This window comes from Electrophorus electricus, chromosome 12, assembly GCF_041902795.1.
Source record: "Electrophorus electricus isolate QZ-2024a chromosome 12, ASM4190279v1, whole genome shotgun sequence".
NCBI classification, from domain to species: Eukaryota; Metazoa; Chordata; class Actinopteri; order Gymnotiformes; family Gymnotidae; genus Electrophorus; species Electrophorus electricus.
The window spans coordinates 14,575,131-14,597,539 of record NC_137508.1 but is presented as its reverse complement, the minus strand read 5'-3'; the positions used below and the strand labels follow the sequence as shown (position 1 = coordinate 14,597,539).

Sequence of the window (22,409 nt, the reverse complement as noted above, 5' to 3'; positions counted from 1 at the left end):
GAATGCAACATTCAAAGACGATACTTTATACTAGCATTACCATACTTTTGTATTCTAATTCATAATGGGTTCACAGAACATCTAATAAAAGTTCTTACACTGAAGAAATTACATGAAATGGTGTTATGCTGCTGCAAGCCAATTAGCTGTCCAGCTATATTTACCTTGCACCTTCAACTTTCTAGATGTCTGATAATTTCATTTGCCTCATAATTTCACAATGCTGAGCAGGTAGATGTAGATAGAAACATAGCTTAGCCACCAGGTTATAAAGACTAACTTGTATTTTCTCTACCCTAACCCAAAATTATATTTTAATGTCAATTATAATGTAACAGTTATCTTTATGAGAACTGGGACTAAGAAACATTGTTTATTCAACTCTATTGAGAAGGCACTATGCAAGTAATGTTCAGCCAGCTCTTTGCTTAAAATCTCCATGATGGTGTTATGGAATTTTTTCACTTTGGAAAGCCAATTTCCACCCCAATTGTCAAGATGTGTCAAGATATTTATATATCTTTAACCTGGCTTTTGCTAAATTGTCATCACTATATGGAATACACAAATTAAATGGAATTTGTGTGCTACTATTTAATGTCAACTAATGGACATTAGTTGGAAGCAGTATATGCACACTTCATATGTAGACCATCTTTTTTCAGGGTGTGAAGAAGGCCACTTTTCTGTCCTGCAGACTGCAATGATTTAAGGCAAATAAAAAGCCTCGCCCAAACACAATCACTGTTTGATGTCAGACATTAATAACTCCTATTACTGTGTAGGCAATGTATCATGAATAATCTAAAGTTAGTGAGGGCCCATTGTCTGCTGTCATTTTGCTAATGGAGCTTTATGGTGTTAGGTATGACACAAGCAAAGAACAAAGAAGAGACAGGTTTGGGATAGAAGATTCCATTTAATGCTGATTTTGGTTCAGCTTCTTCTTCTTGAATACTGAACGCAGCCATCAGAAAACTGCATAATGTTTCCAAAATCAGCACAAGGTGAACCTTTAATCCTGGAAGAATTTCAGCATGACAGACAGTGAGTGACTCCCATCATTTTCTTACAGCCAGAGCTGCTCTATTTATAAATGACCATCTGATTAGCTTGCAAGTCTGTGGCACTAATGATATTACTATTGCCATCACACACAGCTCTTCTCTCACACTCACATATATACATATGAAGAATGGAAAAATAAGCTGTTTCTTATTTGACTGGTTGCCTGTCTTAGGTAGTGCAAAGGTAGTGGTGATAGTAGGTGTAATAAGTTACCAGTGTTCGTTAGATCGTGTCTCTGAGCTAAAGAACGAGGCTTACCACTATGCAGTGCTTCCGTCTCTGCCGGGCACCTCTCACCTGCCATCTACCACTACCCACATGCCCCCACACCCATGCAAAAGCATCAGAAAATAATTTCTGCTCTAAATACCAGATGATTAAAAAAAAATGTAATTAAAAAAAGAATTATACTACAGAATCTAAACCAAGTAGGGAAAACACATACTATTTCCCTTTGGAAATTTGTTGATTTGTATATTCTGTAGTGAATATTCTGTACAATGCCCCTCAGTAACTAAATGTTCTATATTTTCTCTGGACCTGCCTCCACTGAGTTTGGTGAAAGACACAGAATAAGCTTAGGGTTCTTTGAGGAGTCAGCATGGGACAGATCCTCTGTATTAATGCAGCCAGATTGAGATCCCAGGGAACAAGATGACTTAATGGGGTTATATGTAAGGAAAATCAATGTAGAGAAGCAAATAGTCCTTTAGTCCACCACCACCTCCAGGAAACATGGTCATGGTTCAACACCCTTATCCTCCCTCCACTCCCACAATCCCCTTCATCCTTTACACTGCCTTGAGTCACATACACAGCCAAACACACTGACAGACCACCGATTACCTGTTAAACCAGTCATCTGTGTAGCGGGGGTACGGGTATGGGTCATTGCTGCTGAAGTCATAGCTGGCCTCTGCATTCTGCAAAAAAAAGTTTTTTAACTTTTTTTATTGGTAGTCAGACATTATGGAAATAGAAGTGAGAGCACTCACTTCTTTGTCAGCAATAATAGTAGATATAGAGAGAGAATTTTGAGGTGAAATTTTTATTAGCAATCGGGTATGGATAAGAAACCTCTTTTGGTCATTTGGGGCTTTCGATGCTATTTTCAGACATACCTTTAAATCAACCCTTTAGGCAGAAGCAGTTGCTAGTTTCTCTGAACTCATTTTAGACTTGATGAGAAAATGCACTGTGGCACTTACTTCTCCATCTTACTTCTCTCAGAACCTATTTACACCTGCACTAAAATGCATGCCTGACTGAATTCTGCCTATAATTAGACATGAATGGGCACTCATGATTGGATATGCCAAGCCGTCCTCCTTGCTAGCTAGAAAAGCTGTAACAAATGTGTCTAATTTTAACACTCCAGAATTGGATCATTATATCAGCTCATATTTGCAAGCTCTGCTTTATCCTATCTCCTGTAGTTTGTTGTAGCTTGTTTGTTTGGAGGTTTGACTTGTTTGTTTGTTTATTTGTTTATTTGTTTGTTTGTTTGACTTTGTTGGACTTTTGAATTTGTGTATGTTTCGTTATGGTTGTTTCTTCGTACTCCATGCCTTTGTGTTTATCCTAGCCTTCGTGTTTCCATTGCCTTAGTTATAGCCTGCTTTCCCGTGTGCCTTCATGTGTTTGTTTTGTTTAATCATGTTTCTCCGTACTCTCCGTATGGGCTCTATGACCCTGGACCATATAAACGACTCTGATTTTGGATTTGCTCATAATAAATCTCGCTCCTCTCAGCATATGCATCCGCCTCCTTACCGCTCAACATTACAGAATGAACAGTGCAACAAGGACGCAGCGAAAGAGTGAGACTCTGAGAGGTGGTTTTGCTGGGGCGAAACTTTGGCTGTTTCTACGCAGTCCGAGTTTGTTACGTCTCAGCGCCACCAAACCAGAGACAGCAAATCCCCTGGCACTGCAGGTACACAGGCATCTCATCGTTTCTGAAGCAGGATCCTGTTTATTTTGATGATGACAAGATCCCAGGGAAGCGCCAAGAGTCTACCCACCTTGACCAACGTTGCAGGGGGGAGCGGCCTGCAGTGCAAGACGTGAGTAGGCAGAGTGAATACACAGACTGTCCATGGCTAGGTATTCCCTGTGCATGAAAGCACAACTTTGGGAGCCTTGGGAGCCACCGAGAGGGTTCTGTGTCTGTGTGTTCCTCCAGGGTCACCCCACCAGTGTCTGTGGCTATGCCGCAAGCCACCCGGTATGAGCTTGTTCCCGGCGTGAGAGACACTGCCCATCCTGGTCCTGTTCCCGGTGTGAGAGACGCTGCCCGTCTTGGTCCTGTTCCTGGCGTGAGAGACGCCGCCCGTCCTGGTCCTGTTCCCGGCGTGAGAGACGCTGCCCGTCCTGGTCCTGTTCCCGGCGTGAGAGACGCCGCCCGTCCTGGTCCTGTTCCCGGCGTGAGGGACGCCGCCCGTCCTGGTCCTGTTCCCGGCGTAAGAGACACCCTGCCCGTCCTGATCCGGTTCCTGTTCCTGATGTGAGAGTCGCCGCCTGCCCTGTTCCTGTGGCTAAGCCCCTGGACCCGTCATTGACCGCCTCAGCTGTGCCCTCAGAATTCTGGGACCAGCTGTGGGCCGAGGTGGCTGCATTGCTGGACTTCCAGCCAGTCCCGGCCTCCGGCATGGAAGACGTCACCCAGCCAGTCCCTCCTTCTGGCATGGAAGACGTCACCCGTCCTGATCCTGGTCCTGTTCCCAGCATGGGAGATGCCGCCTTTCTTGATCCTGAGCCTGTTCCCGGCTTGAGAGACGCCGTTTGTGCTGAGCCTGTTCTGGTACCCGGCATAGTGGATGCCGCCAGTTCCGTTCCTGTTCTCGGCATAGTGGATGCTGCCCGTCCTGTTACCAGGTCTGTTCCCATAGCCACACCCCCGGACCCACTGCAGCTGCCGCACCCCTGGACCCACCACCGCCGCTGATGGCCGCTGCCCAGCCCCTGGACCTGCCGTCGCTGATCGTCAAAGCCGCGCCCCTGGACCCAGCAGTCCCTGTCCCTGGAGTGGGAGAAACCACTCCACAAGTCCCCGTGCCTCATGCCAGGCCTGTCCCCCTGGTCGCTCCTCGAAGCTCTCCTGTGGCTCCTACTGCCCCATTGTTTTTGCCTTCTCTGTTGCCTGGTTTTGTTTTGGTTCCTGTTGTGTTGTCTGTCCCTGTGCCTGTTTCTGTGCCCATTCCGGTTCCTGTGTCTCCCTTTGTTTTTGTCCCTGTGCCCGTCCATGTGTCCATTCTGGTGCCTGTGTCCATTTTTGTTCCTGTCCCTTTGTCCCTGGCCTGGTCTGTTTTGCGTGCTTGTAATCCTCGTCCTCCCTCCCGGCACTTTTTTCATCCTCAGTCTGGTTCTGTTGGTTCTGCTTCCACATCTGTTCCTGCTTCTTTGCCTGTCACTCCTGTTGCCCCAGTTTCTGTGTCTGTTTCTGTGTCTGCTCCTGTCTCTACTCCTGTGTCTACTCCTGGTTCTTCTCCTGTTCAGTCTTCTCCTGTTGCCACCGGTTTCTGTGTCTGCTGTCGTTCCGGTGCCTGCTCCTCGTCTTGTCCTGTGTTCGGTTCCTGTTTCTGGCCTGTCTGCTCCTGAGTCTCGTCTGGGTCCTGTCCCTGCTCCACGTCTTGCCTGTTTCCTGTTGGTGTCTCATCCTAGTCTTGTTTTGGTTTTGATGATTCTTGTTTTTGCGCACCCCGGTGTTGCACGCTTTGGGGGCGGTACTGTCACAATTAGTCCCTCCATGTTCCATGTTTTCCATGTCTTGTGTTTTGTTCCATTCCATAGTTTAGTTTTGTCCTCACATTGATTGTTGACACCTGTCCCTCGTTTCTAGTTTTGTGAATTTCATGTATTTAAACCCTGTTGATTGCCTTGGTCGTTGCTGTTCATTGTTTGTTTGGAGGTTTGACTTGTTTGTTTGACTGGTTGACTTTGTTGGACTTATTGAATTTGTGTATGATTCGTTATGGTTGTTTCTTCATACTCCATGCCTTTGTGTTTATCCTAGCCTTCATGTTTCCCTTCCCTTAGTTATAGCCTGCTTTCCCGTGTGCCTTCATGTGTTTGTTTTGTTTAATCATGTTTCTCCGTACTCTCCGTGTCGGCTCTATGACCCTGGGCCGTATAAACGACTCTGATTTTGGATTTGCCCATAATAAATCTCGCTCCTCTCAGCACATGCATCTGCCTTCTTACCACTCAGCGTTACACCTTATATATCAACATAAAATGCATCTCCTGTCTGTAGTTGATAAGTAGTCAGTGGGCTAGAAGATGGGCTACTTTATCAAAAAAATGTCTCAGTATGCTATGTAGCCATCTGAGGAACTGCTTTCATTATGTTTTCATAGTCAGTAGTCAGTAATTATATATCTGGGGCATCCACCAAACAAAAATTTAAGTGACCTTCCAGCTTCAGAGGTATCACCTAAAAGCTCCCAACTCTGTCACTGATGGCATGGCAAAGAAGAAAGCAGATGGTCTGTGGTCTTTTTATTGTGTACACTTCCAACTAGCCAGGTTTCCTCAGTAACTGCTGTCAAGGAGCTGACTGCTTGCATACTGAGTTGCCTCCAGCTCCAAGCCTGCTGTTCAGAAGTAGAACACTGGAAAGTCTCCGCCTTTGCCACAAGTTTCATCAAGGTCTCTTATTTTCAGAGTGTGCAAAGGTTGGCACATAGTTTTGTAACAGGCCCTGTTCAACTAGAGCAGTTTGACTCCATACAGAAACTCTACAGGGAGTTTGCTAAGGAGCTAACTGTGAATCAATGCCCATGACTTTGCCGCTAGCTATGTTGGACTGTGAGTTAGCATGTATGTCAAGGTAGTGCCCCTCATACCTAAAAAGTAATCCATGGTGCTAAATGAACCCAACTTGTGATTTCCCAAGTTCTTCTTCAGTGATATCACCATTTTTACAGCTTAATAGTTTTTACTTTTTCACCCAGATTTAGTGGTTAATTCCCACCCATCAGCTAACTAACTTTCCCGTGTCAACAACTGAACCCTAAAAGGTTCAGGCAAGTGCATGCACACGGGCATCCATGACTACCAGCACATAGATGGCCATGATTGCTGTGATTGACAGGAGCAGCCTGTGCTTGGAGTAATACTGTTCTTCCCACACAGACAGAAGGACCAATTTTGCTCCCTTGAACTCCCAGCCACAGATGGCTGTGGCATCATCAAGATTCCAACTGGCAAACTCTCAATTATAAGGCAAACACTTTTTTCTGGTGCAGCACTTGGGAACAACAGCTTCCATTCTGGGTAAGTACTAAACATTCAATGAAATCTTACAAGCGGCCTTGGGTCCCTTTCATGACAAAATGCATCAGAATGACCAATTACACAGATGACTGAATATTCTGCACAAACATATAGTAAGCAGGTTATGGAATCAATCCCAGCTCCATCTCCTCACTCTGAATCACTAAAAAATCCATATCAGGAAGTGTGATGCTTTGTAAACCTCCATGAGCAGGAATATGTCAAGCAAAGTGGCTCTTACTGATGTGTGTGCAGTGCTGCGCAGCAGCTTACTGGATGGTGAATATGCCAGGCATACATCACAAGCCTCTGTGGTTGAAATGGACTAACTGTTACAGTCAGGTGGAGAAGTGACTTGGGCTCTATCTGGGAAAGTTCCTATGTATTCAAATTCCAACAAACCCTCCAGTGTTGGCTCTTTTTCTTAATGCCATAATAGGAAGCATACATGAAGCTTTGTTTGCTTGCTCACTGATGCCAAATCTCTTTTATGTTCTAGTATGTTTTTCCAGTCAGCCATAATTTGGCATACCCTAATCAAGGTCAGTTCTTATTTCCTACCCTAACCTTGCCATTTCTTATTGTTCCCTGTAGATGGTAAAATCATAGTTTGTAAGAGTGTTGAATTCTTAAGGTTCCTCTGAACCTCTCTCAGGGAACTGTCTTCACATAAGTGGTCTCTTAAGTGAGATTAAATGGGCTCTGTAAATATTTTTGGAATTTAATAGCCTTGCTTTACCTTTCATAATCAAACAGGGTTTAAATATACCTGAAAAATGTTAGCTAATTTATTAACTGCAGCACTCTATTGGGATGTCAGACATATTGCTATTTGTCCTGGACTGGATATTTTGGCACCTTTTTCTGTACTCACACATTGTATGAAGGAAATCAAGTATGGAATCAATGTGAAAAATGTAACAGTAAAGGTACAGTACCACTTTTTGTTTTCATCAGAAACTGTAAAAGAGCAGACAGATATAACCAAAATGGGATTGCCCATATTATTTCACGTGGTTCAGTTCAACAGACCACAGAATCTGTTTGACTGAACTGTTGCATTATGACTTGAACTAAATGGAACAGTTGTGGACACCTGTGGTTTAGACTGCTGCAAAGGCATTTTCAAGCCTGATGGCATTTATAGATGTGCAGTGTATACCAACAAATGAACTGCAGTGATAATAATTTACTGAAATAACATTGTCCTTGAAAAATTAATCTAGGTATCTAAAACCTTGGCCCTCTGAAAGAATTAGTTAGACACAGCATAGGTGTAGTGGCTTATGTTGGCATGTTATGAAGATGTATATGATGAAATAAGGATGAATAAGTCAAATAAACATTTTGGGAAAGATTCTTTGCTATCTGTTGCAAAACAATCAGTGTTTCAAAATATTTGATAGAGAATCTAATACTCATAAGTCTGCTGAGCCAGAGACACAGCTTTCATAGGATATATTTCTCAAGAGCATGGAATACTGTGGAATGCTCATGGTTTGTTACCATTGCTAATGATTTTCTAGCAATTTGTCAATTCAAAGGCATTCTCTTCTCAGTACTATTGCACTGACATATCTGAAAACCAAACATGGCCACTAACACCCGAATTATGTGCAGTATTTAATTTCATTTCAGAATTGAAATGCCACGTGATAAAGAAATGATATGGTAAAACACACTGGTTATCAGTATGACAATATGGCAAATGCAATCACCAAATGGTCTTCTCTGGAGAAGAGCCAATCAAGGCATGTTTAACCTCAAAAGACAGGCAGAACCTTTCCTCTGTCTCTTTCTTTTGCTCTTTAAACACACATCAACTCCAGCAACCTGTACAGCATGACGGTCACTTCTGCACTGGAGTGGAGTGGGGTGGGGTGAGTTTGGGTTGGGAGGGTGGGGGTAGGGGATTGGTACTTCTCTCACTTGTCGATCCTAAATCCCCAGTCAACTAGTTGTAAAGTTAAACATTCAAATATAAAATGAAGATACAGACTTCAGAATTAGTTAAAGAGAATAGCTGGTCCATCTTTTATTGCAAGTTAACGTGAACAAGCATTATTGAGGCACCCTCCAGAGAATGTCTAACAATCAAACAAAGAACCCACATTTTTATACATTGGTCAGAAGTGATTATGTATTCACCCCACCATTGTACATACTAGTGTTTGCATTCCCCACCATTACATCCAAACCATGCATTAGTCAACATATGCAAACTGATATTCAACATCCACACCAGTTGGAACCTGTTACCACCACATTCCAAGAGAAGACTTCTCTTAACCTTGTCCTAAAGAAGATTGTTTTTCTGTACCATCCTGGTGGAGAGGTCATATATCTTACCCTGAGGTCCAGCAAAGCCTACCCAGGATCCTTTGCTGGGTAGGGCCTCTACAGAGGCCCTGCATGCAAATCATTCTGAAAGGACAAAGACTCTCTATACTCTTTTATGTTTTACATAATTAATATGTCTAATGCAATGTTAGGGCTCTTTTGCCTGTTAACACTCTTTTATTACCTCACACCCCACAGGTGTTTGCCTAGCACATTGTCCAAAGACTCTATTACCCAGACAGTGGGAAGAGACCAACATTTATTAGGTTGCAAGATCATTCACAGAAGTCATCGACAGCTCCAGAATGATGAGGATGCTGGCTGGCATTTACCATGTTGAGTCAGTGAGGAACAAAGGGCAGCCTCTCACCCCATGCTTTTGCACAAGGTAATGACATGTTTGGAGCTAGTAACTCAGTGTATGGAATGGCTTTGAGAGGTATTGATACAAACAGCCAGTCTGATCACTATAGCAGTGCAAGGTAGGCAAAGATTAGTGTGAGAGATTCCAGAGATATAAACTGAGCAGAGTCTGTGCTCTCTACACTTTTTACATATCACTGCTGTGTGAAATTTTCAAGCGATTTCTATAGCACTAGATAGTTCGTTTATTTATTTGTAGATAGATTACTAGATAGATGAAATGCATGTTGTGACACATAACTTTCCAGTTTGAATTAAGCAACCTTCAACTATATGTAGCTTACTGAACGAGTGTACAGACCAACTTTCATTTTTGTATTTTGGAAAGGTGCCTTAAACACTTGTAATGAAGGCTGAAGGCAGCCACCCTACCTGGGACTCCAACCCAGGTTTGACAGGAGGTAAACATGAGCTCTGACCACTGGACCAAGAGAGCCAGCTCTCTGGCAGCCAGAACACCCATATAACCTTCCTAAGAGAAGATCTCCGTCACACCAAGCTCCCTTTTAGAGAGTGATGGTCTCTGTCACAATGCCTTCACCTCTGAGGTGTGTCCCCTGTGTGTGACATTGTCCCTCCACATACAACTGCCATTTCCATCAGGGCCACACCCATGCCTCTCATCAGGGGTCCTCACACTGGGCTACACCATCCCATCACAGCAGGGGTGGGTTTATCTACCTAGGGCACACTCCCAATGATGTCACTGCCATCCCACTTCTGATGCCATGTGTAACGAAGGCAAAAGGCAGCCATCATACCCAGGACTCAAACCACAGGAGGTAAACGTGAGTTCTGACCACTAGACCAAAGAGCCAGTTCCCTGGCTTAGCAACCAGAGCACCCATTTAACCTTCCTAAGTTGATAGTCTTCGTCACTACATTGCAATAGCTACAAGCAATATCCCCTTTCCATCTGTGTGCATGAAAGAACTGCATTTGCATTTGTTTAGTATATATTGCATTTGTTTAGTATATACTGCAAACAAACTGCACTAGGGTTTAAATAGGGTGTATGTTTTATGATGGATAACATGAGGCAAAATATTATCCTTATACTCATAGTACATCAAATAAACAAAAACCATCTGACCAATATTTATAAAATAAAGCATTATCAGTAAATTCAACCCAAAATGGCCAAAGTTATTATCCTCAGTTATCCTCAGACTTTAAAATTACATTTCTGAAAATCTTGTGCAAATACTGTATTAACTCCATATAAATAGACAACAAGCAGGGACAATAACAGACAAAAATGTTTAAATGGCACAAGTTGATTACAGGAGCTGTGAAGTAATGGGTGCCTGACTGCAGCATTACCCTTATGTCAGGGGACAGACTAGTGATTACCAAAGGAAAAAAGAGAATAGCACATTCTTTCAACAATACCCATGATACCAGACCATACGCACATCTACCTAAAGAGGAAGTATTTAGCATGATGTGATGGGAATTTCCTGCCCTGTGCTCTGGAGGAGGAACATGATTATAGAAAATGTCACCAGAGTGAGACGTTCCTGAGCTCCAGTCTGCTCCAGAAAAATAAATCATTTCAGTAATAAAAGAAATGAAAGATGCTTTAGCAGGGTAGGGCCACGTGCTGGGCGCCTCCTGACACAACCCCTCATCACAACTGTCGGGATGTGTCTATTTTTCTGTTTTCATCTTCTCTCTTTGGCTTTCTGGGCAGTTAGATTACCCAATTACCTCACCACAAAGCCATAGAGCAAATCGACTATATTTCTGTCAGTTCCGTAAGTCTAATGTAAATAACTACTTGGCTAAATCTGACAGCAAAACTCTAGGAAATATCTATAGCTTGAACTTGTTATTCAAATGCATTTACAAGATCTGATCTGAAAAAGATGCAAAAGATCTGAAAATATCTGCACACTGAAAAACATACATAAGCCTCAAAAGACATGTATAGCAGCAGCCTGTGCTTGCTTCTGTTCTCTGTTTTCTATCTAACAGAGAGAAAGAGAGAGCAAGGACTCTGGCAAACCTCCATTTGGCTGCTGCCTATGAGTGCAGTTATCAAGCAATGAATTAAATGCAGTCCCCTGTCACAAAACATCCTTCAAACGATTACAGCAAATTCCCTCTTCAACAAACATTAGCCTGTACGAGTGAATTTATCACAGATCTTTTTTTGGCAATCACAAATCATCTTCCACCAATACAAATATGGGGGAGGGGAAGCATAAAGTACTTTTTGGCTCACAAGCACTGTACAACCAGGATAATGCGTATGCTGCTCAGACGCCTGCATGTATTCTGATAATTCAGTGATGATGGAGAACTGGGGCTCTGGGTAGAATTGGTGCTAAATAAAACAGTAGCAGTGAGGAATGGAGAGGAGGGAACAGGGATGGGGGAGGGGGTGAGGAGGATGCAGTAAAATGACTGCTTCAGCCTGGCTCTGCAGGAGTCATCATCCCAATGGAGCATGCGCTGGCATCACCCACCACCGCAGATAAGCAAAGGTTATTATTGGGTTAAGACTCGTCTGTTTTCAAAAGCACAGCATGACCTGCAGCACCCAGATCGAGGCTTTCCTGCTCTCTGGATACCACTAACTCTGTGGTGCTGTTTTTGTCGTGTGTGGCTGCTGAAGTGTCCACTTCCTTTAAGAAAGCATCTTCAATGGAGAAACAGAATGCGAGGCTGAAGGAGGCCAAGATGTTTAGTCTGGCTCTGATTTGCTCTGTGCAGGGCGCTGAGTTCTGAAATCTCTAAGGAGTGAGATTTGTGATGGCAGAATGGTGGCATTCTTAATTGCCAAGGTGCAGTCTGCTCCCATCTCACCAGGCAGACAAAGTCCTCCATTAGATTAAGATCTGATTACATGCATGACCCAGATGTGTCATCAGTGGTTAGAAAAGGAAGGCTTTCAACTATCTATTACAGTCAGATTATCCAGAGTATGTATCTTAAATGTGCAATAAGGAATAAGGAGTGCAATAAACTGGGAGTATGATTAACACAAATGTCTGGCTGAAGCTCCCTAAATGTCAGTAAATAAATTTAGATGTAACCCTGTAGTGTTTATGCTGTCAGAAATTCCCGTTCTAAAAGAAAAAGAATTACAACAAAATTGCAGCCCATTGACAAAAATAAAGAAAGGTAATACAGCCTCTATTGTAAGAATTCACACTGTGCTTCTAACTCTTCTCCCTAGAATGAAATGCTTGATTTGATAGATAGTAGATGAAAAGCAAAATAATTAATTGTTTTATCTTCACGAAACAAGTGGCAACTATCTTAAACCTATACAAGTCCACTAATCCATCCACATTAGAAAATAAAATTTGAATTAAAAAAAATATATAATACTTTAAAAAGCATACTTACATAATTTGAAGCAAGGTCTGGGTGTAGATAGTCAATGCCTGCCAAAAATACCAAAATGTTTTGGTATTATTTTATCTGCAACTACAACAAATATATCTAAATAACAACAGCTGTAAAACAGATAAAATTAGTAACTATATTTTGCTTAGTTAAGTGTTAATTGCTGTTGATGGGAGTGGTAATGAACTTTTACAGTTTACACACCATCATCCATTATGGCGATGGTCACTCCTTTCCCAGTGTAGCCCATCTTCCAAGCCTCAGCCACATTTAGGTCCAGCCCGGGAGTGCCATCTGCCTGCCCTGTATTTATCTAATCAGTGACACAGTATGAGCATCGTGTGCTTAAACATTCTGAGCATGTGGATATTAGGAAATTAAACAAAACCATGACAGCGAAACAGGTCAAGATAAAAGTCATCAATGTAACACTCTGTCGAAACCCTGCTGGGAAAAACTTAAAAATGACAAGTTCAGTAAAAGGGGATGCACCCTTTATGTTTGGAGTCATCCTGTATAGAGTGCCACAGTGTTGAAGGTCAGGCAAAATTAAGACAATGTAAACAGCAGTTACTTACAAGATACCACTGCTTAGTGAAGAGTGGGTCATTCATACTGATGTCAATGCCATTGATGTCACGGTAGCCTCTCTTCTGACGAGCAAAGCCCTCCTGAACAATCACATTTTTCACCTAAAACATAACATTCAAATTCTTTAAGAAGAGGTGAAATTTTTTTATCATGATAATGTTTTTAACACTTCCTTGAATTGTTATTTTATCATGGGTTATAACATAAGTATGAAACCTTTTCAAAAGAAAAATATGTTTAATACATGAAGAAATACAATAGTTTATGTGTTTGATCATTCATAAAAGCTCTTTTTAGGTGTGAATGATATATTTATCATCCCACTAATTCTATCTCCTAGTCTGGGCCCCATACCTCAACAGAAGCTAAAACCCACAGAAGGCAGATGCCTGTTCATCAGGCAGTATGTGCTGTGATAAGGCCTTGGAAACAAAGAATGCCTGAATTATCCTCCCAGATTTGCATGTTCTCTCGCTTTCAACAGACAGATCAAAGGCAGGTCTGGTGTAATTTAAGAAGTGCTTTGAAAGCTCTTTCATGGTGACTAGGGATATCATTTCAAACAGCACAAAGGCTTTAATGAATTTTAACAAGTGTTCTGTTTAATACAAATTTAACTTATTAAATTCTTTAGCTTGTGATCTTAAGCAGTGTAAGAGAACACATATTATGGAGTATATTTACAGCCTTCACCCTGCCTAATTAGTTACACATTAGTTGAAAACTGGGGGCAGTAGTACTTGACTTGTAATTGGAAGGTTGCTGGTTCACCACTGTTGGGCCCCTGAGCAAGGCTCTTAATCCTCAATTGCTCAAATTGTACTCATAATTGTAAGTCGCTTTGGATAAAGTTGTCCGCTAAATGCCATAAATGTAAGTTATCATAAGATATACGTTGAGAAAGGACTGGAAGCTGAATATGGACAGATGTTTGTGAAATGTGAAAGAAGGTATGAGGGGCAAATGTACCATTGTTTGTTTGAACAATACAGTTTGTTTGAACAAGCAACCATGAGCAGAAGCTGTCACAACGAACCATTAAAACTGTGATGTTAAGTGAATTTGTTCACTTGCAATAAAATTAATACTGCTTTGTTAATTTTAAAATGCAAATTTTTATTATCCCCACCCGTGAAATCTGCAGATAAGTGTCCACAGCCAGCAGTGTGTGTGACATGGTTGAGTTTGAACTTAGAATGAAAATTAGTAGAAGTAGATACTTGTTGAATACTGGTGGCTAAATTACATTTTAAAAACTGCCTCCCTTTTTCAGTCTAGTATAGAAAAGGTTTAAAGAAGCTGGAATGAAACAAGACAGGACAAATGGGCCTAGAGTGTTTCCTTAATTGGTTTAGAAATGAGGACATCCAGCTGCACCCCCTGTTCTGAAATATGAAATAAAAAAGAAAATTGTGTAATGGATTTCACAGTCCCTGAAACTCACAATCACTCTCAATAATCTGAAATGACAAATACAACTACATAATTTAACATTTGTCATTAACTGGAAACAAAGTAGGTAACTAAAAATAATTACTTGAACTATTTCAAGCACACAAAACTAGACAATCATGTTTTAAAACATCTTAGCATATAAAAAGTGTTGACTTACAAGCATCTATCTATAGAATTTGTTTCCAAACTAACATCATTCTACCTGTTTCCATATTTTGTTTCTTTTTCACAGTGCAGAATCAACTGCTACTGTTTTTTTCAAGGTTTTCTTAGGTTTTTCTTAAATATGCACATAAATTTTTCTTACACTGCCTGCATGTAAACCTTATGTCCAGCCCAGAGTTCTCTTACCAAACTCAACAAAGAAAAATACCTTCCCGTACTCATTACCTGTTGCAAAGTCAATATAGCACAGCTGTGACATTTTGAGGTCAATACTATTCTTGTTTAATAATGGCGAGAACCAGGAACAAGACAGGTACAAGTTTTGCTTTTTGGTTTTAATTGGCTCAATAAGATCAAGGTTTTGTGATCTTTAATTCCCCAATTGTATGTACTGTAATGTTTTGATCATACAGTGCCAATTCACTGAAATCCAAGGAGGAGGCTATTTGGCAGGTCCAGCAAACTGCATCTCAATTTTTTGTTCTAAAAGTGTTACAGTAGTATTACAAAGAATGGATATTTTACTTTTCTTTTTCCTATACTTTTTTCTACTTTCAAAAGGACGTCCCATCAAGCAATGCCATAAACTATTTTTCAAACACGTTAAAATGTAATTATGAGTTGGGTGAGTTTAGGTATTGATAAAAATATAACACGTCCCTTTAGGACATACATAAACATGAAATCCAATCAATATGTTTCTAAAGAAATAATTCAAAATTATTCAAAACATTTCAAAGAATGAAATGTTACAATGTAATTGTAACTGAACAACTCTATAAAATATCTAAATTGAAATTAAACCAGGCATGCTACCCCTAAAAACATGTTTCTTGGTTTCCTCTGTGCAGAATTCACAACTCTCATTTCTCAGCCTCAGATAAGCTTTAATAGTATGCCAGTAAGTAATTTATATTCTAATACTGGATGAGAATGGATTCCCATCTTTGGAAATTACGATGGATAGATTTATAGGTTAAGTAGTAGATTGTTCTGTATCATGCTCATGCAGAGACTGCGTTACACTGAACAGTGATCCAAATATTCTAATATTCTAATTCACCAGTTTGTCTAGATATATGTGCTTCTCTGATAACTTTATGACTGATCTGTGTCTCCATGGAAGCAGTCAGTACCAGTATCTACCATCTTCACTACACTGTGTACAGCTCTGTGTTGACATGTCTTTCTCCACAAGCAACAAAGGCATACATACATTGATGATCTTGTTCACCAGTGTGTAGGCCTGTGGTTGAAGCACAAACACAGTCCAGATCTGTGATCCACATACCTTATGTCATAACCAGATACACCAGCTAATTCAGCTGATAAAATGAACTTATGTGCCTTTTTAAGAACAAAAAAGAAATAAAGACAGTGCATGATCCTGGTCTTGTGTGAGTTCAGTATCTGTACAAATCCATGAAACATAATCTAACTCACTAATAAGATGAGATAACTGGTTAGGGTAAATTGGTTAAAAGAACACACATTGCTAATAAGTTCCACAAGTTAACATTCATTAATATTGTTAATACGTTGCTCCCATCATGATGGAATCTGTAGCCATTTATAGGCACTAGTACTGAAGCAGAGTATTTCTAGGTAAATTAACCAGAAAGATCCAGATTGCTCTCATTGGAAGACTCACTAGAAATCAATCTGAATTGGAAATCTGCTCTCTCTTTAAAATTAAGCAGGGAATGAATCCAGCTTGGTGTTACAGCATGTTGTAGCAATATTAGGAAACCATCTATTTTGCAAAATGTGAAAAAGAAATCATAGCACAGGAAGGAAACCCACAATTCAGGGATGGACTTTTTTTTATTTTTGAGAAAGATCCAAGGCATTTAAAAATGATAGAAAGTTAAAAGATCAAATAGCAAAAATCTAGTCACTTTGATCATGAAGCTTCCTTGAACACATCTTAAAACATTTCGAAAACACACAAATGCTCAATGATTTCAGTTAAACATGTGATTTTTTGTTATCTGGCTGTGCACCTCTGCCACTGTTGTATTAGCTATAGGGCTTCACCCACATCAGCCACATCTCATATCACCTATCAATTCAATCACTGCCGCTCCTCAAAACGGCATCCCAGGACCTTTTGCACGTAGACATTGTACTTCTTGACCTCATATTCAAATCTTCATTACAATTTAGCCAGCTCACACTGTCTCACCAAAGACCCACCAATCTCTTAGATGTCACCATCCATTCTGTGTTTTAGGATTTCTAATAGTTGAATGAAAAAGGTCATGCTTAACCACCTCCAGTGATAATGCTGTTACTCAGCAGCCTGGAAGGACAGGGAAGTAGAGGAAGACGAGTATGAAGAGCAGAGTGAACACTGACTCTGACTCAGAGAGAACAGCTAACAGCCCAGACATGGAGCCTGAGCTAAAGTACAAAAGTGGGATCAATAGGATACACTCTATGACAACAAAGATCCTCTGCATCTTTTGCATTGATTTTGAAAGGCTAACCAGCACAAGACTAAATAGTACTTGTTTAACATGCACTGATGCTTGCAACTGCAGGAATACTAATAAATGTAATAGTAATTTTACATTACAATTCAGCTGTAAAAAAGCATTATTACATTCATTTATATTACTAATGGCCCATGAGACATAATTTGTCTAACATAATTTGGAATGGTTTTACGGTGGTGCAAAGTAATTATACATATTAGCAATGCATTTGTGTTAGCATTTCTGTGTTCGTGAAGAAAGCCCAGACAGAGTGGTTAAGCTCCTGAGTAGTTCTGTATGCCCTCTCCCTTCCCTGCCTCCTCAGCTATTCAGACTAGATCAGACAGAATCTAGCTTCTTCTATTTCATGTCTCCATTTAAATTTTTTGTGCAGAAAAATATGTGCCCCAAGGCCATCACTTCAGATGCTTATGATCAGCCTGAAGCAGTAATATATGAATAATTGATTCTAACTAAAACCCCAAGTGTAAATGATTTAAAAACTGGGTTGTGTTTTTTAAGTGTTCAGCAACTCACACAGTTACTCAGAGTTTGTTATAATACAACAATGTAGAGCTTACAGCTTAACTCTGAAGCTCTTTCTCTTCTCAGCAGATCTACCAGATGTTACAAACATGCATTCTCTATACTCATGTCTTAGGAACTGCATTCCTGGAAATGCGCCCTCTCAAACTTAACCCATCATATACAAATGATCGGTGTCGTTCATCAATCCTTTCCAAATGTGTAAAAATTTGTTTATAAATGCAGCATTTTGAGAAATTCATCTGGAATTCTCATCTGCATAAACAGCTGCATAAACACCATATTCTTACTTATTTACATGTGTATGATAATGAATTCCAATCTAATCTAAAGGCTATATGAGCACCTGAAGCAGCAATTTGCATAAATATATGCCAATAAATTACTATATGAGGTAACAATGGAAGTAGTAGAATTCCTGATTCCCATGGTGTCAGAGGAAACAGGAAAAGTAAATAAATAGTTTCAGAAAATCAGACTTTGTTTGCAGATGCAAAAAGGCTATTCTGTGTGTCAAATCTATACTTCCTGACATAGCGTTACAAAAACCTTACATGATGGCAAAACCATTATCTTTTCATTTCTGCTCACATACATATTTTTTTCAGGTTACTTCTACGTTATCAAATATCCTTAAATGAAAGTCCATTAACCTTTGCCAACTAGTATGAGAAATCGCTAAAGATGTGTTGTCTCTAAATAGACAGACAGTTTAAGATGTGTATTTGCTTTTCATATTTGCTATCTGTACTGTGTGTTTATACTACATATAAATTTCATACATAGCATCTCATCAGTATCACTGTAAACACAGAAACACTAGATTTAGCAGCTGTATATGTCTCTATTGATTTGCACAATGAAAACATAGTTTTAAATTTTCTGTTAGCAAGTTGCTAAAACGTCTGCGTATTCTGAAATTTTAATAAAGGAGCTCTACTGTTTTTCTCCCAGACTTCATAAATGAGGCCCAGTGTGTATCAATATGTTGGCAATAACCAAAACATTAATGTGTATTACCATAATAATATGTTTGGTCTTTCACAACATTTCTCATAGTGAATATTAAAGCAACATAAATTTTGAAATGGTATTTAGACTCTGCTGTGGCATTACCAAGGGCTTATTCATGTCCTTGTAATTATTATTGTTGATAACTCTCAATAAGACATTACTAAATATATTCATGTCCATATTCTGTATATTAAAACCTCATTGTGTTTGTGCAGCATGCAGTATGATGGGCAATATTATTATTGAGACATTAAATAATTTGTTATCTAATTTTACGTCGCATCACCCATCCCTATTAACGATTGTTGCCCAAGGACTGGAATCGGGCCGGTTTCTATGGGAACCACACACAGAGCTGGTAGGCTTACCCGTTGGTCCTTCTCCAGACGTTGGTGGCGACGAAGGCTGCGTTTCCTCCTGGTCTTAGGAGCGTCCCGTGGGTAGAAATGATAAAGCCTTTCGCCAAAAGGGAGCTCGAGGAAAAGACAAAGAGCATATAAGGTTATGAAATAAAAACCCACAGCAGGTCCAGAGGCATGGTTGCCCCACTATGAGCAGAAGCACAGTGAACGTGGTGTTCTGGTCATATTTGATGAAAGGTTTAGCCAGGTTCACTGGATTGACCATGATATCAGATCTCTGTCTCATCCATGTGAATTAGCATTCTTATGGAGTTTAATTGCTGTACATCTATGTAATTAAAGGTAGTGCACTGTTAAAAATCAGTGCCACTATCCATGCATATTATGATTAAGATAAGAAAGACAGACAAGGAGTAAGACTATGAGAGTAAACTATAACAACTGAGTCTAAATACATGAGCCCTAAACAAAATGTTAGTTCAAGACATCTGAACTTCAGGCTTACACTGTGCATTAGTGAGATTCCATGTGGTAAGGGAAAATCACAAAGTGCATGAAATGCATTACTGAACAAATGGACAAAAAAAGAGCATTATTATATAGATTCTGTGAGATATGGTATCTCCTAACCTTATGAGACATCATGTAATTTTGAATCTGGCTTCATCATACCATAAGTCTTTGGGGGATGAAGAACTAGACAGTATGCACTTGCATGTGCAGACAAATTTGAGAAATGTTCCAAACTGAAGCTGTAGGCTACAAGAGGGCGAAATTTCAAATGCACGACCACAAATCAAGTCCTGCGTTCCATATCATTGAGTGGCGTAACACCCCAATGCGTACCCACAGCTCATACTTTGACATTTGACATCTGTCAGGATTATCAATTACTTTGTTCACTAATAAATGGCTCTTTATGGCAACCAAATAAGTGCTGTGATGTCAAACGAGGGAAATGTGGTCCATGAGTGGATTAGATACTTTAACATTAATGCTGTGTGAAAGGTTGGAAGTTTTTTATAATCCAAGCTTGAATATTACATTCAAAACATGTACAACAGACACAGGGAATACCACATATCAAAAATATTTCGTGTCCATGTGTTTGTGAATTTTACTGGTTATTACTAAAGGTACTGCTTCCATCTAAAATAGCTCTAATCTAACTTTGTTATAAACAAATGAACTAGATCACACATACTACTAGATAGTAAACAAAGATTGCAATGTCACTGATTTTACAGCACTCCTGCTACAAATCTATAAACCTTGAACTTGTATTTGACATTGTTTATAGAGTAGTATGGCAAAGCTGAAAGAAATTTATGAGTTGAATAAAGTAAAATAATTATACACAAATGTCTTTCCACTACTGTGATCTTATACAACACATTCCTGATCCTTTAAAACACTTCAGTCATCCAAGCAAATCCAGCAATTCTCACAGATTTATTTTATTGTCAAAAATAGGTATTGTGTTTTTTTTCATGACAAACAGATAATACATAAAAATAAACAAGCAAATGAGCAAGATTTCAATTATTAAGTTAATCTCTGACAGAATGTAAGAAGTCCGCTAGAGTCTGGTCTTTAGACTATAATTATTATTAACTGCAGTCCAGAAGTATTTGCTTCATTAAAGTACACTATATTTAATACATATTTAGATATGTTGAATTTATATGATTTTAGATAGTAATTAACGGACAATTAATTATCTCTTAGTTCTTAAACTTTTACTGCCCATATGATAAGGCCCTATTTCATCAGAGAATAAGATGAGTAAAACGTTCCCAGTTAGCCTACTCTGGATCCGTTACTAAACTTGCGCCCTTCTCATTTACAGAAATTTACACCAAAATTGACGAATATTTTGTGTGCTCTAAATGTAGTATGTACTCATTCTCAACGACAAAACTACATGCTTTTGTAATGGGAACGAGATATTTTCCATAAGATACGGGGTTTTAGTGGTCTTTAAGTTTAATTCCAGAGCTCATCTTCTGATTTCAGCAGTTTAAACTGTTTAAAACATTAAACGCAGAAATAGTCGATTTTCATGAGGGTATCGAATCTTACCTTCCTGGCACTTCCGAAGGCATACTCTACCGTAAGTTGATGGACTTCTTCATCCCCACCCTCATGTAATTGGACCAAAAGATGGTTTGTAAAAATTCCCTCCTCAGCGTCTCCAGTGATAAGGAGCAACGCACTAAATAGTATCAGAACGGCCGCTGTCCCATATTTAAAGGTTCCAAGCATCGTGCGTCTGTTGTGTCGCTGTGCTACCCAGAGTGAATTCAGAAAAACAAGGTGTTCCCAGTAAGAGATGACTTTATTAAGGCTCGGCAGGATTCATCTCCTCGTCGGGGTATGAGGCGGAGTGAGTTGTAACGTCCGTCGGACAACCGTCGTTTGCTGTACAAATCGAATGTTTGTGCATGGGACCGAATCTGCATTTTCAGCTAACCTTTCATCTATAATTCATCAGCATAAACGTGTGGGTCTTCTTCATGTGACGTTCCACGGAATGATGCCCAATAAGCTACAGAGGGTGTGGCTGTGGACTGCCTCCCCCTCTATCTTCTTGGGAGTATAAGAAGCCTTCTCGCGCCTGGATGCAGGCAAGGCGACATACTTTCAGCACCCTGGAGAATTCCTTCATCCGGCGCGACTGATAGTTAACAAAAAAAGAGGCCCCATACTGTACGTAACAACGAAAAAAAATTGCATTAAGGGACTAATTAGTCTACTTCTTTTTTTTTTTTAGGTTTAATTTTAGGTTTGATCGCGCACCTGTTTACACACAGTAGTGTAAAAGTATAAGTGGCTTCTTCGTAGCCTTTTTTAAATATTATAATAATATGGCTATTTTTATTTCACTTTTAACACCCTCTAAGAAGGCTACGTTTTAATCACGCGTGAAAGGGGACAATGAAGGTGCACAGCATAGACATGCCCCCACAAACTGCGAACTGTGGCTCGCATTAACTTGTCAGAAACAATATGTCGGAAAATAAATACTTTGTATAAGCAGATGAGATAAATCAGGTGTGGTAACTATGTGTTAGTCTTGATTAATTAGTACAATCGATTGATTATCTTCGAATTCAATAAGATAAAGAGCAGTATTACAAATTTTGGTTCTTCAGGAGATGTTACTTAGTAATTTTATCGTGCAATGCTTTATCCGTGCAATGTTTTAACTGGAACTGGAGATGCAAGCAAACTTCCTTTGGATAGGTAAGGTCTTCAGTGGAAAATGTGTTTTTTAGAGCTGACATCTAGCATATTCAAGTAAGATGGGTTCAACAGACAAAGCTGTCTGTGG

At 39.9% G+C, this 22,409-nt stretch overlaps 1 protein-coding gene across 2 annotated transcripts in view; it reads right to left on the bottom strand.

Moving 5' to 3' along the window:
- Positions 1-21,592, bottom strand: part of pcsk2 (proprotein convertase subtilisin/kexin type 2) — a 37,253-nt gene extending 15,661 nt beyond the window's left edge. The window contains exons 1-6 of one of the 2 annotated variants that reach the window (XM_081724840.1): positions 21,158-21,592; positions 19,082-19,186; positions 13,044-13,157; positions 12,670-12,778; positions 12,466-12,503; positions 1,915-1,991 (exon numbers count right to left, since the gene is read on the bottom strand). In XM_081724840.1, coding sequence (XP_081580966.1) covers positions 1,915-1,991; positions 12,466-12,503; positions 12,670-12,778; positions 13,044-13,157; positions 19,082-19,186; positions 21,158-21,340 — 626 coding nt within the window. In that variant the 5' untranslated portion in view covers positions 21,341-21,592. The remainder of the gene's footprint in view (positions 1-1,914; positions 1,992-12,465; positions 12,504-12,669; positions 12,779-13,043; positions 13,158-19,081; positions 19,187-21,157) is intronic. The other variant, XM_027023742.3, reaches the window with a different exon arrangement.
- Positions 21,593-22,409: the final 817 nt, after the last annotated feature.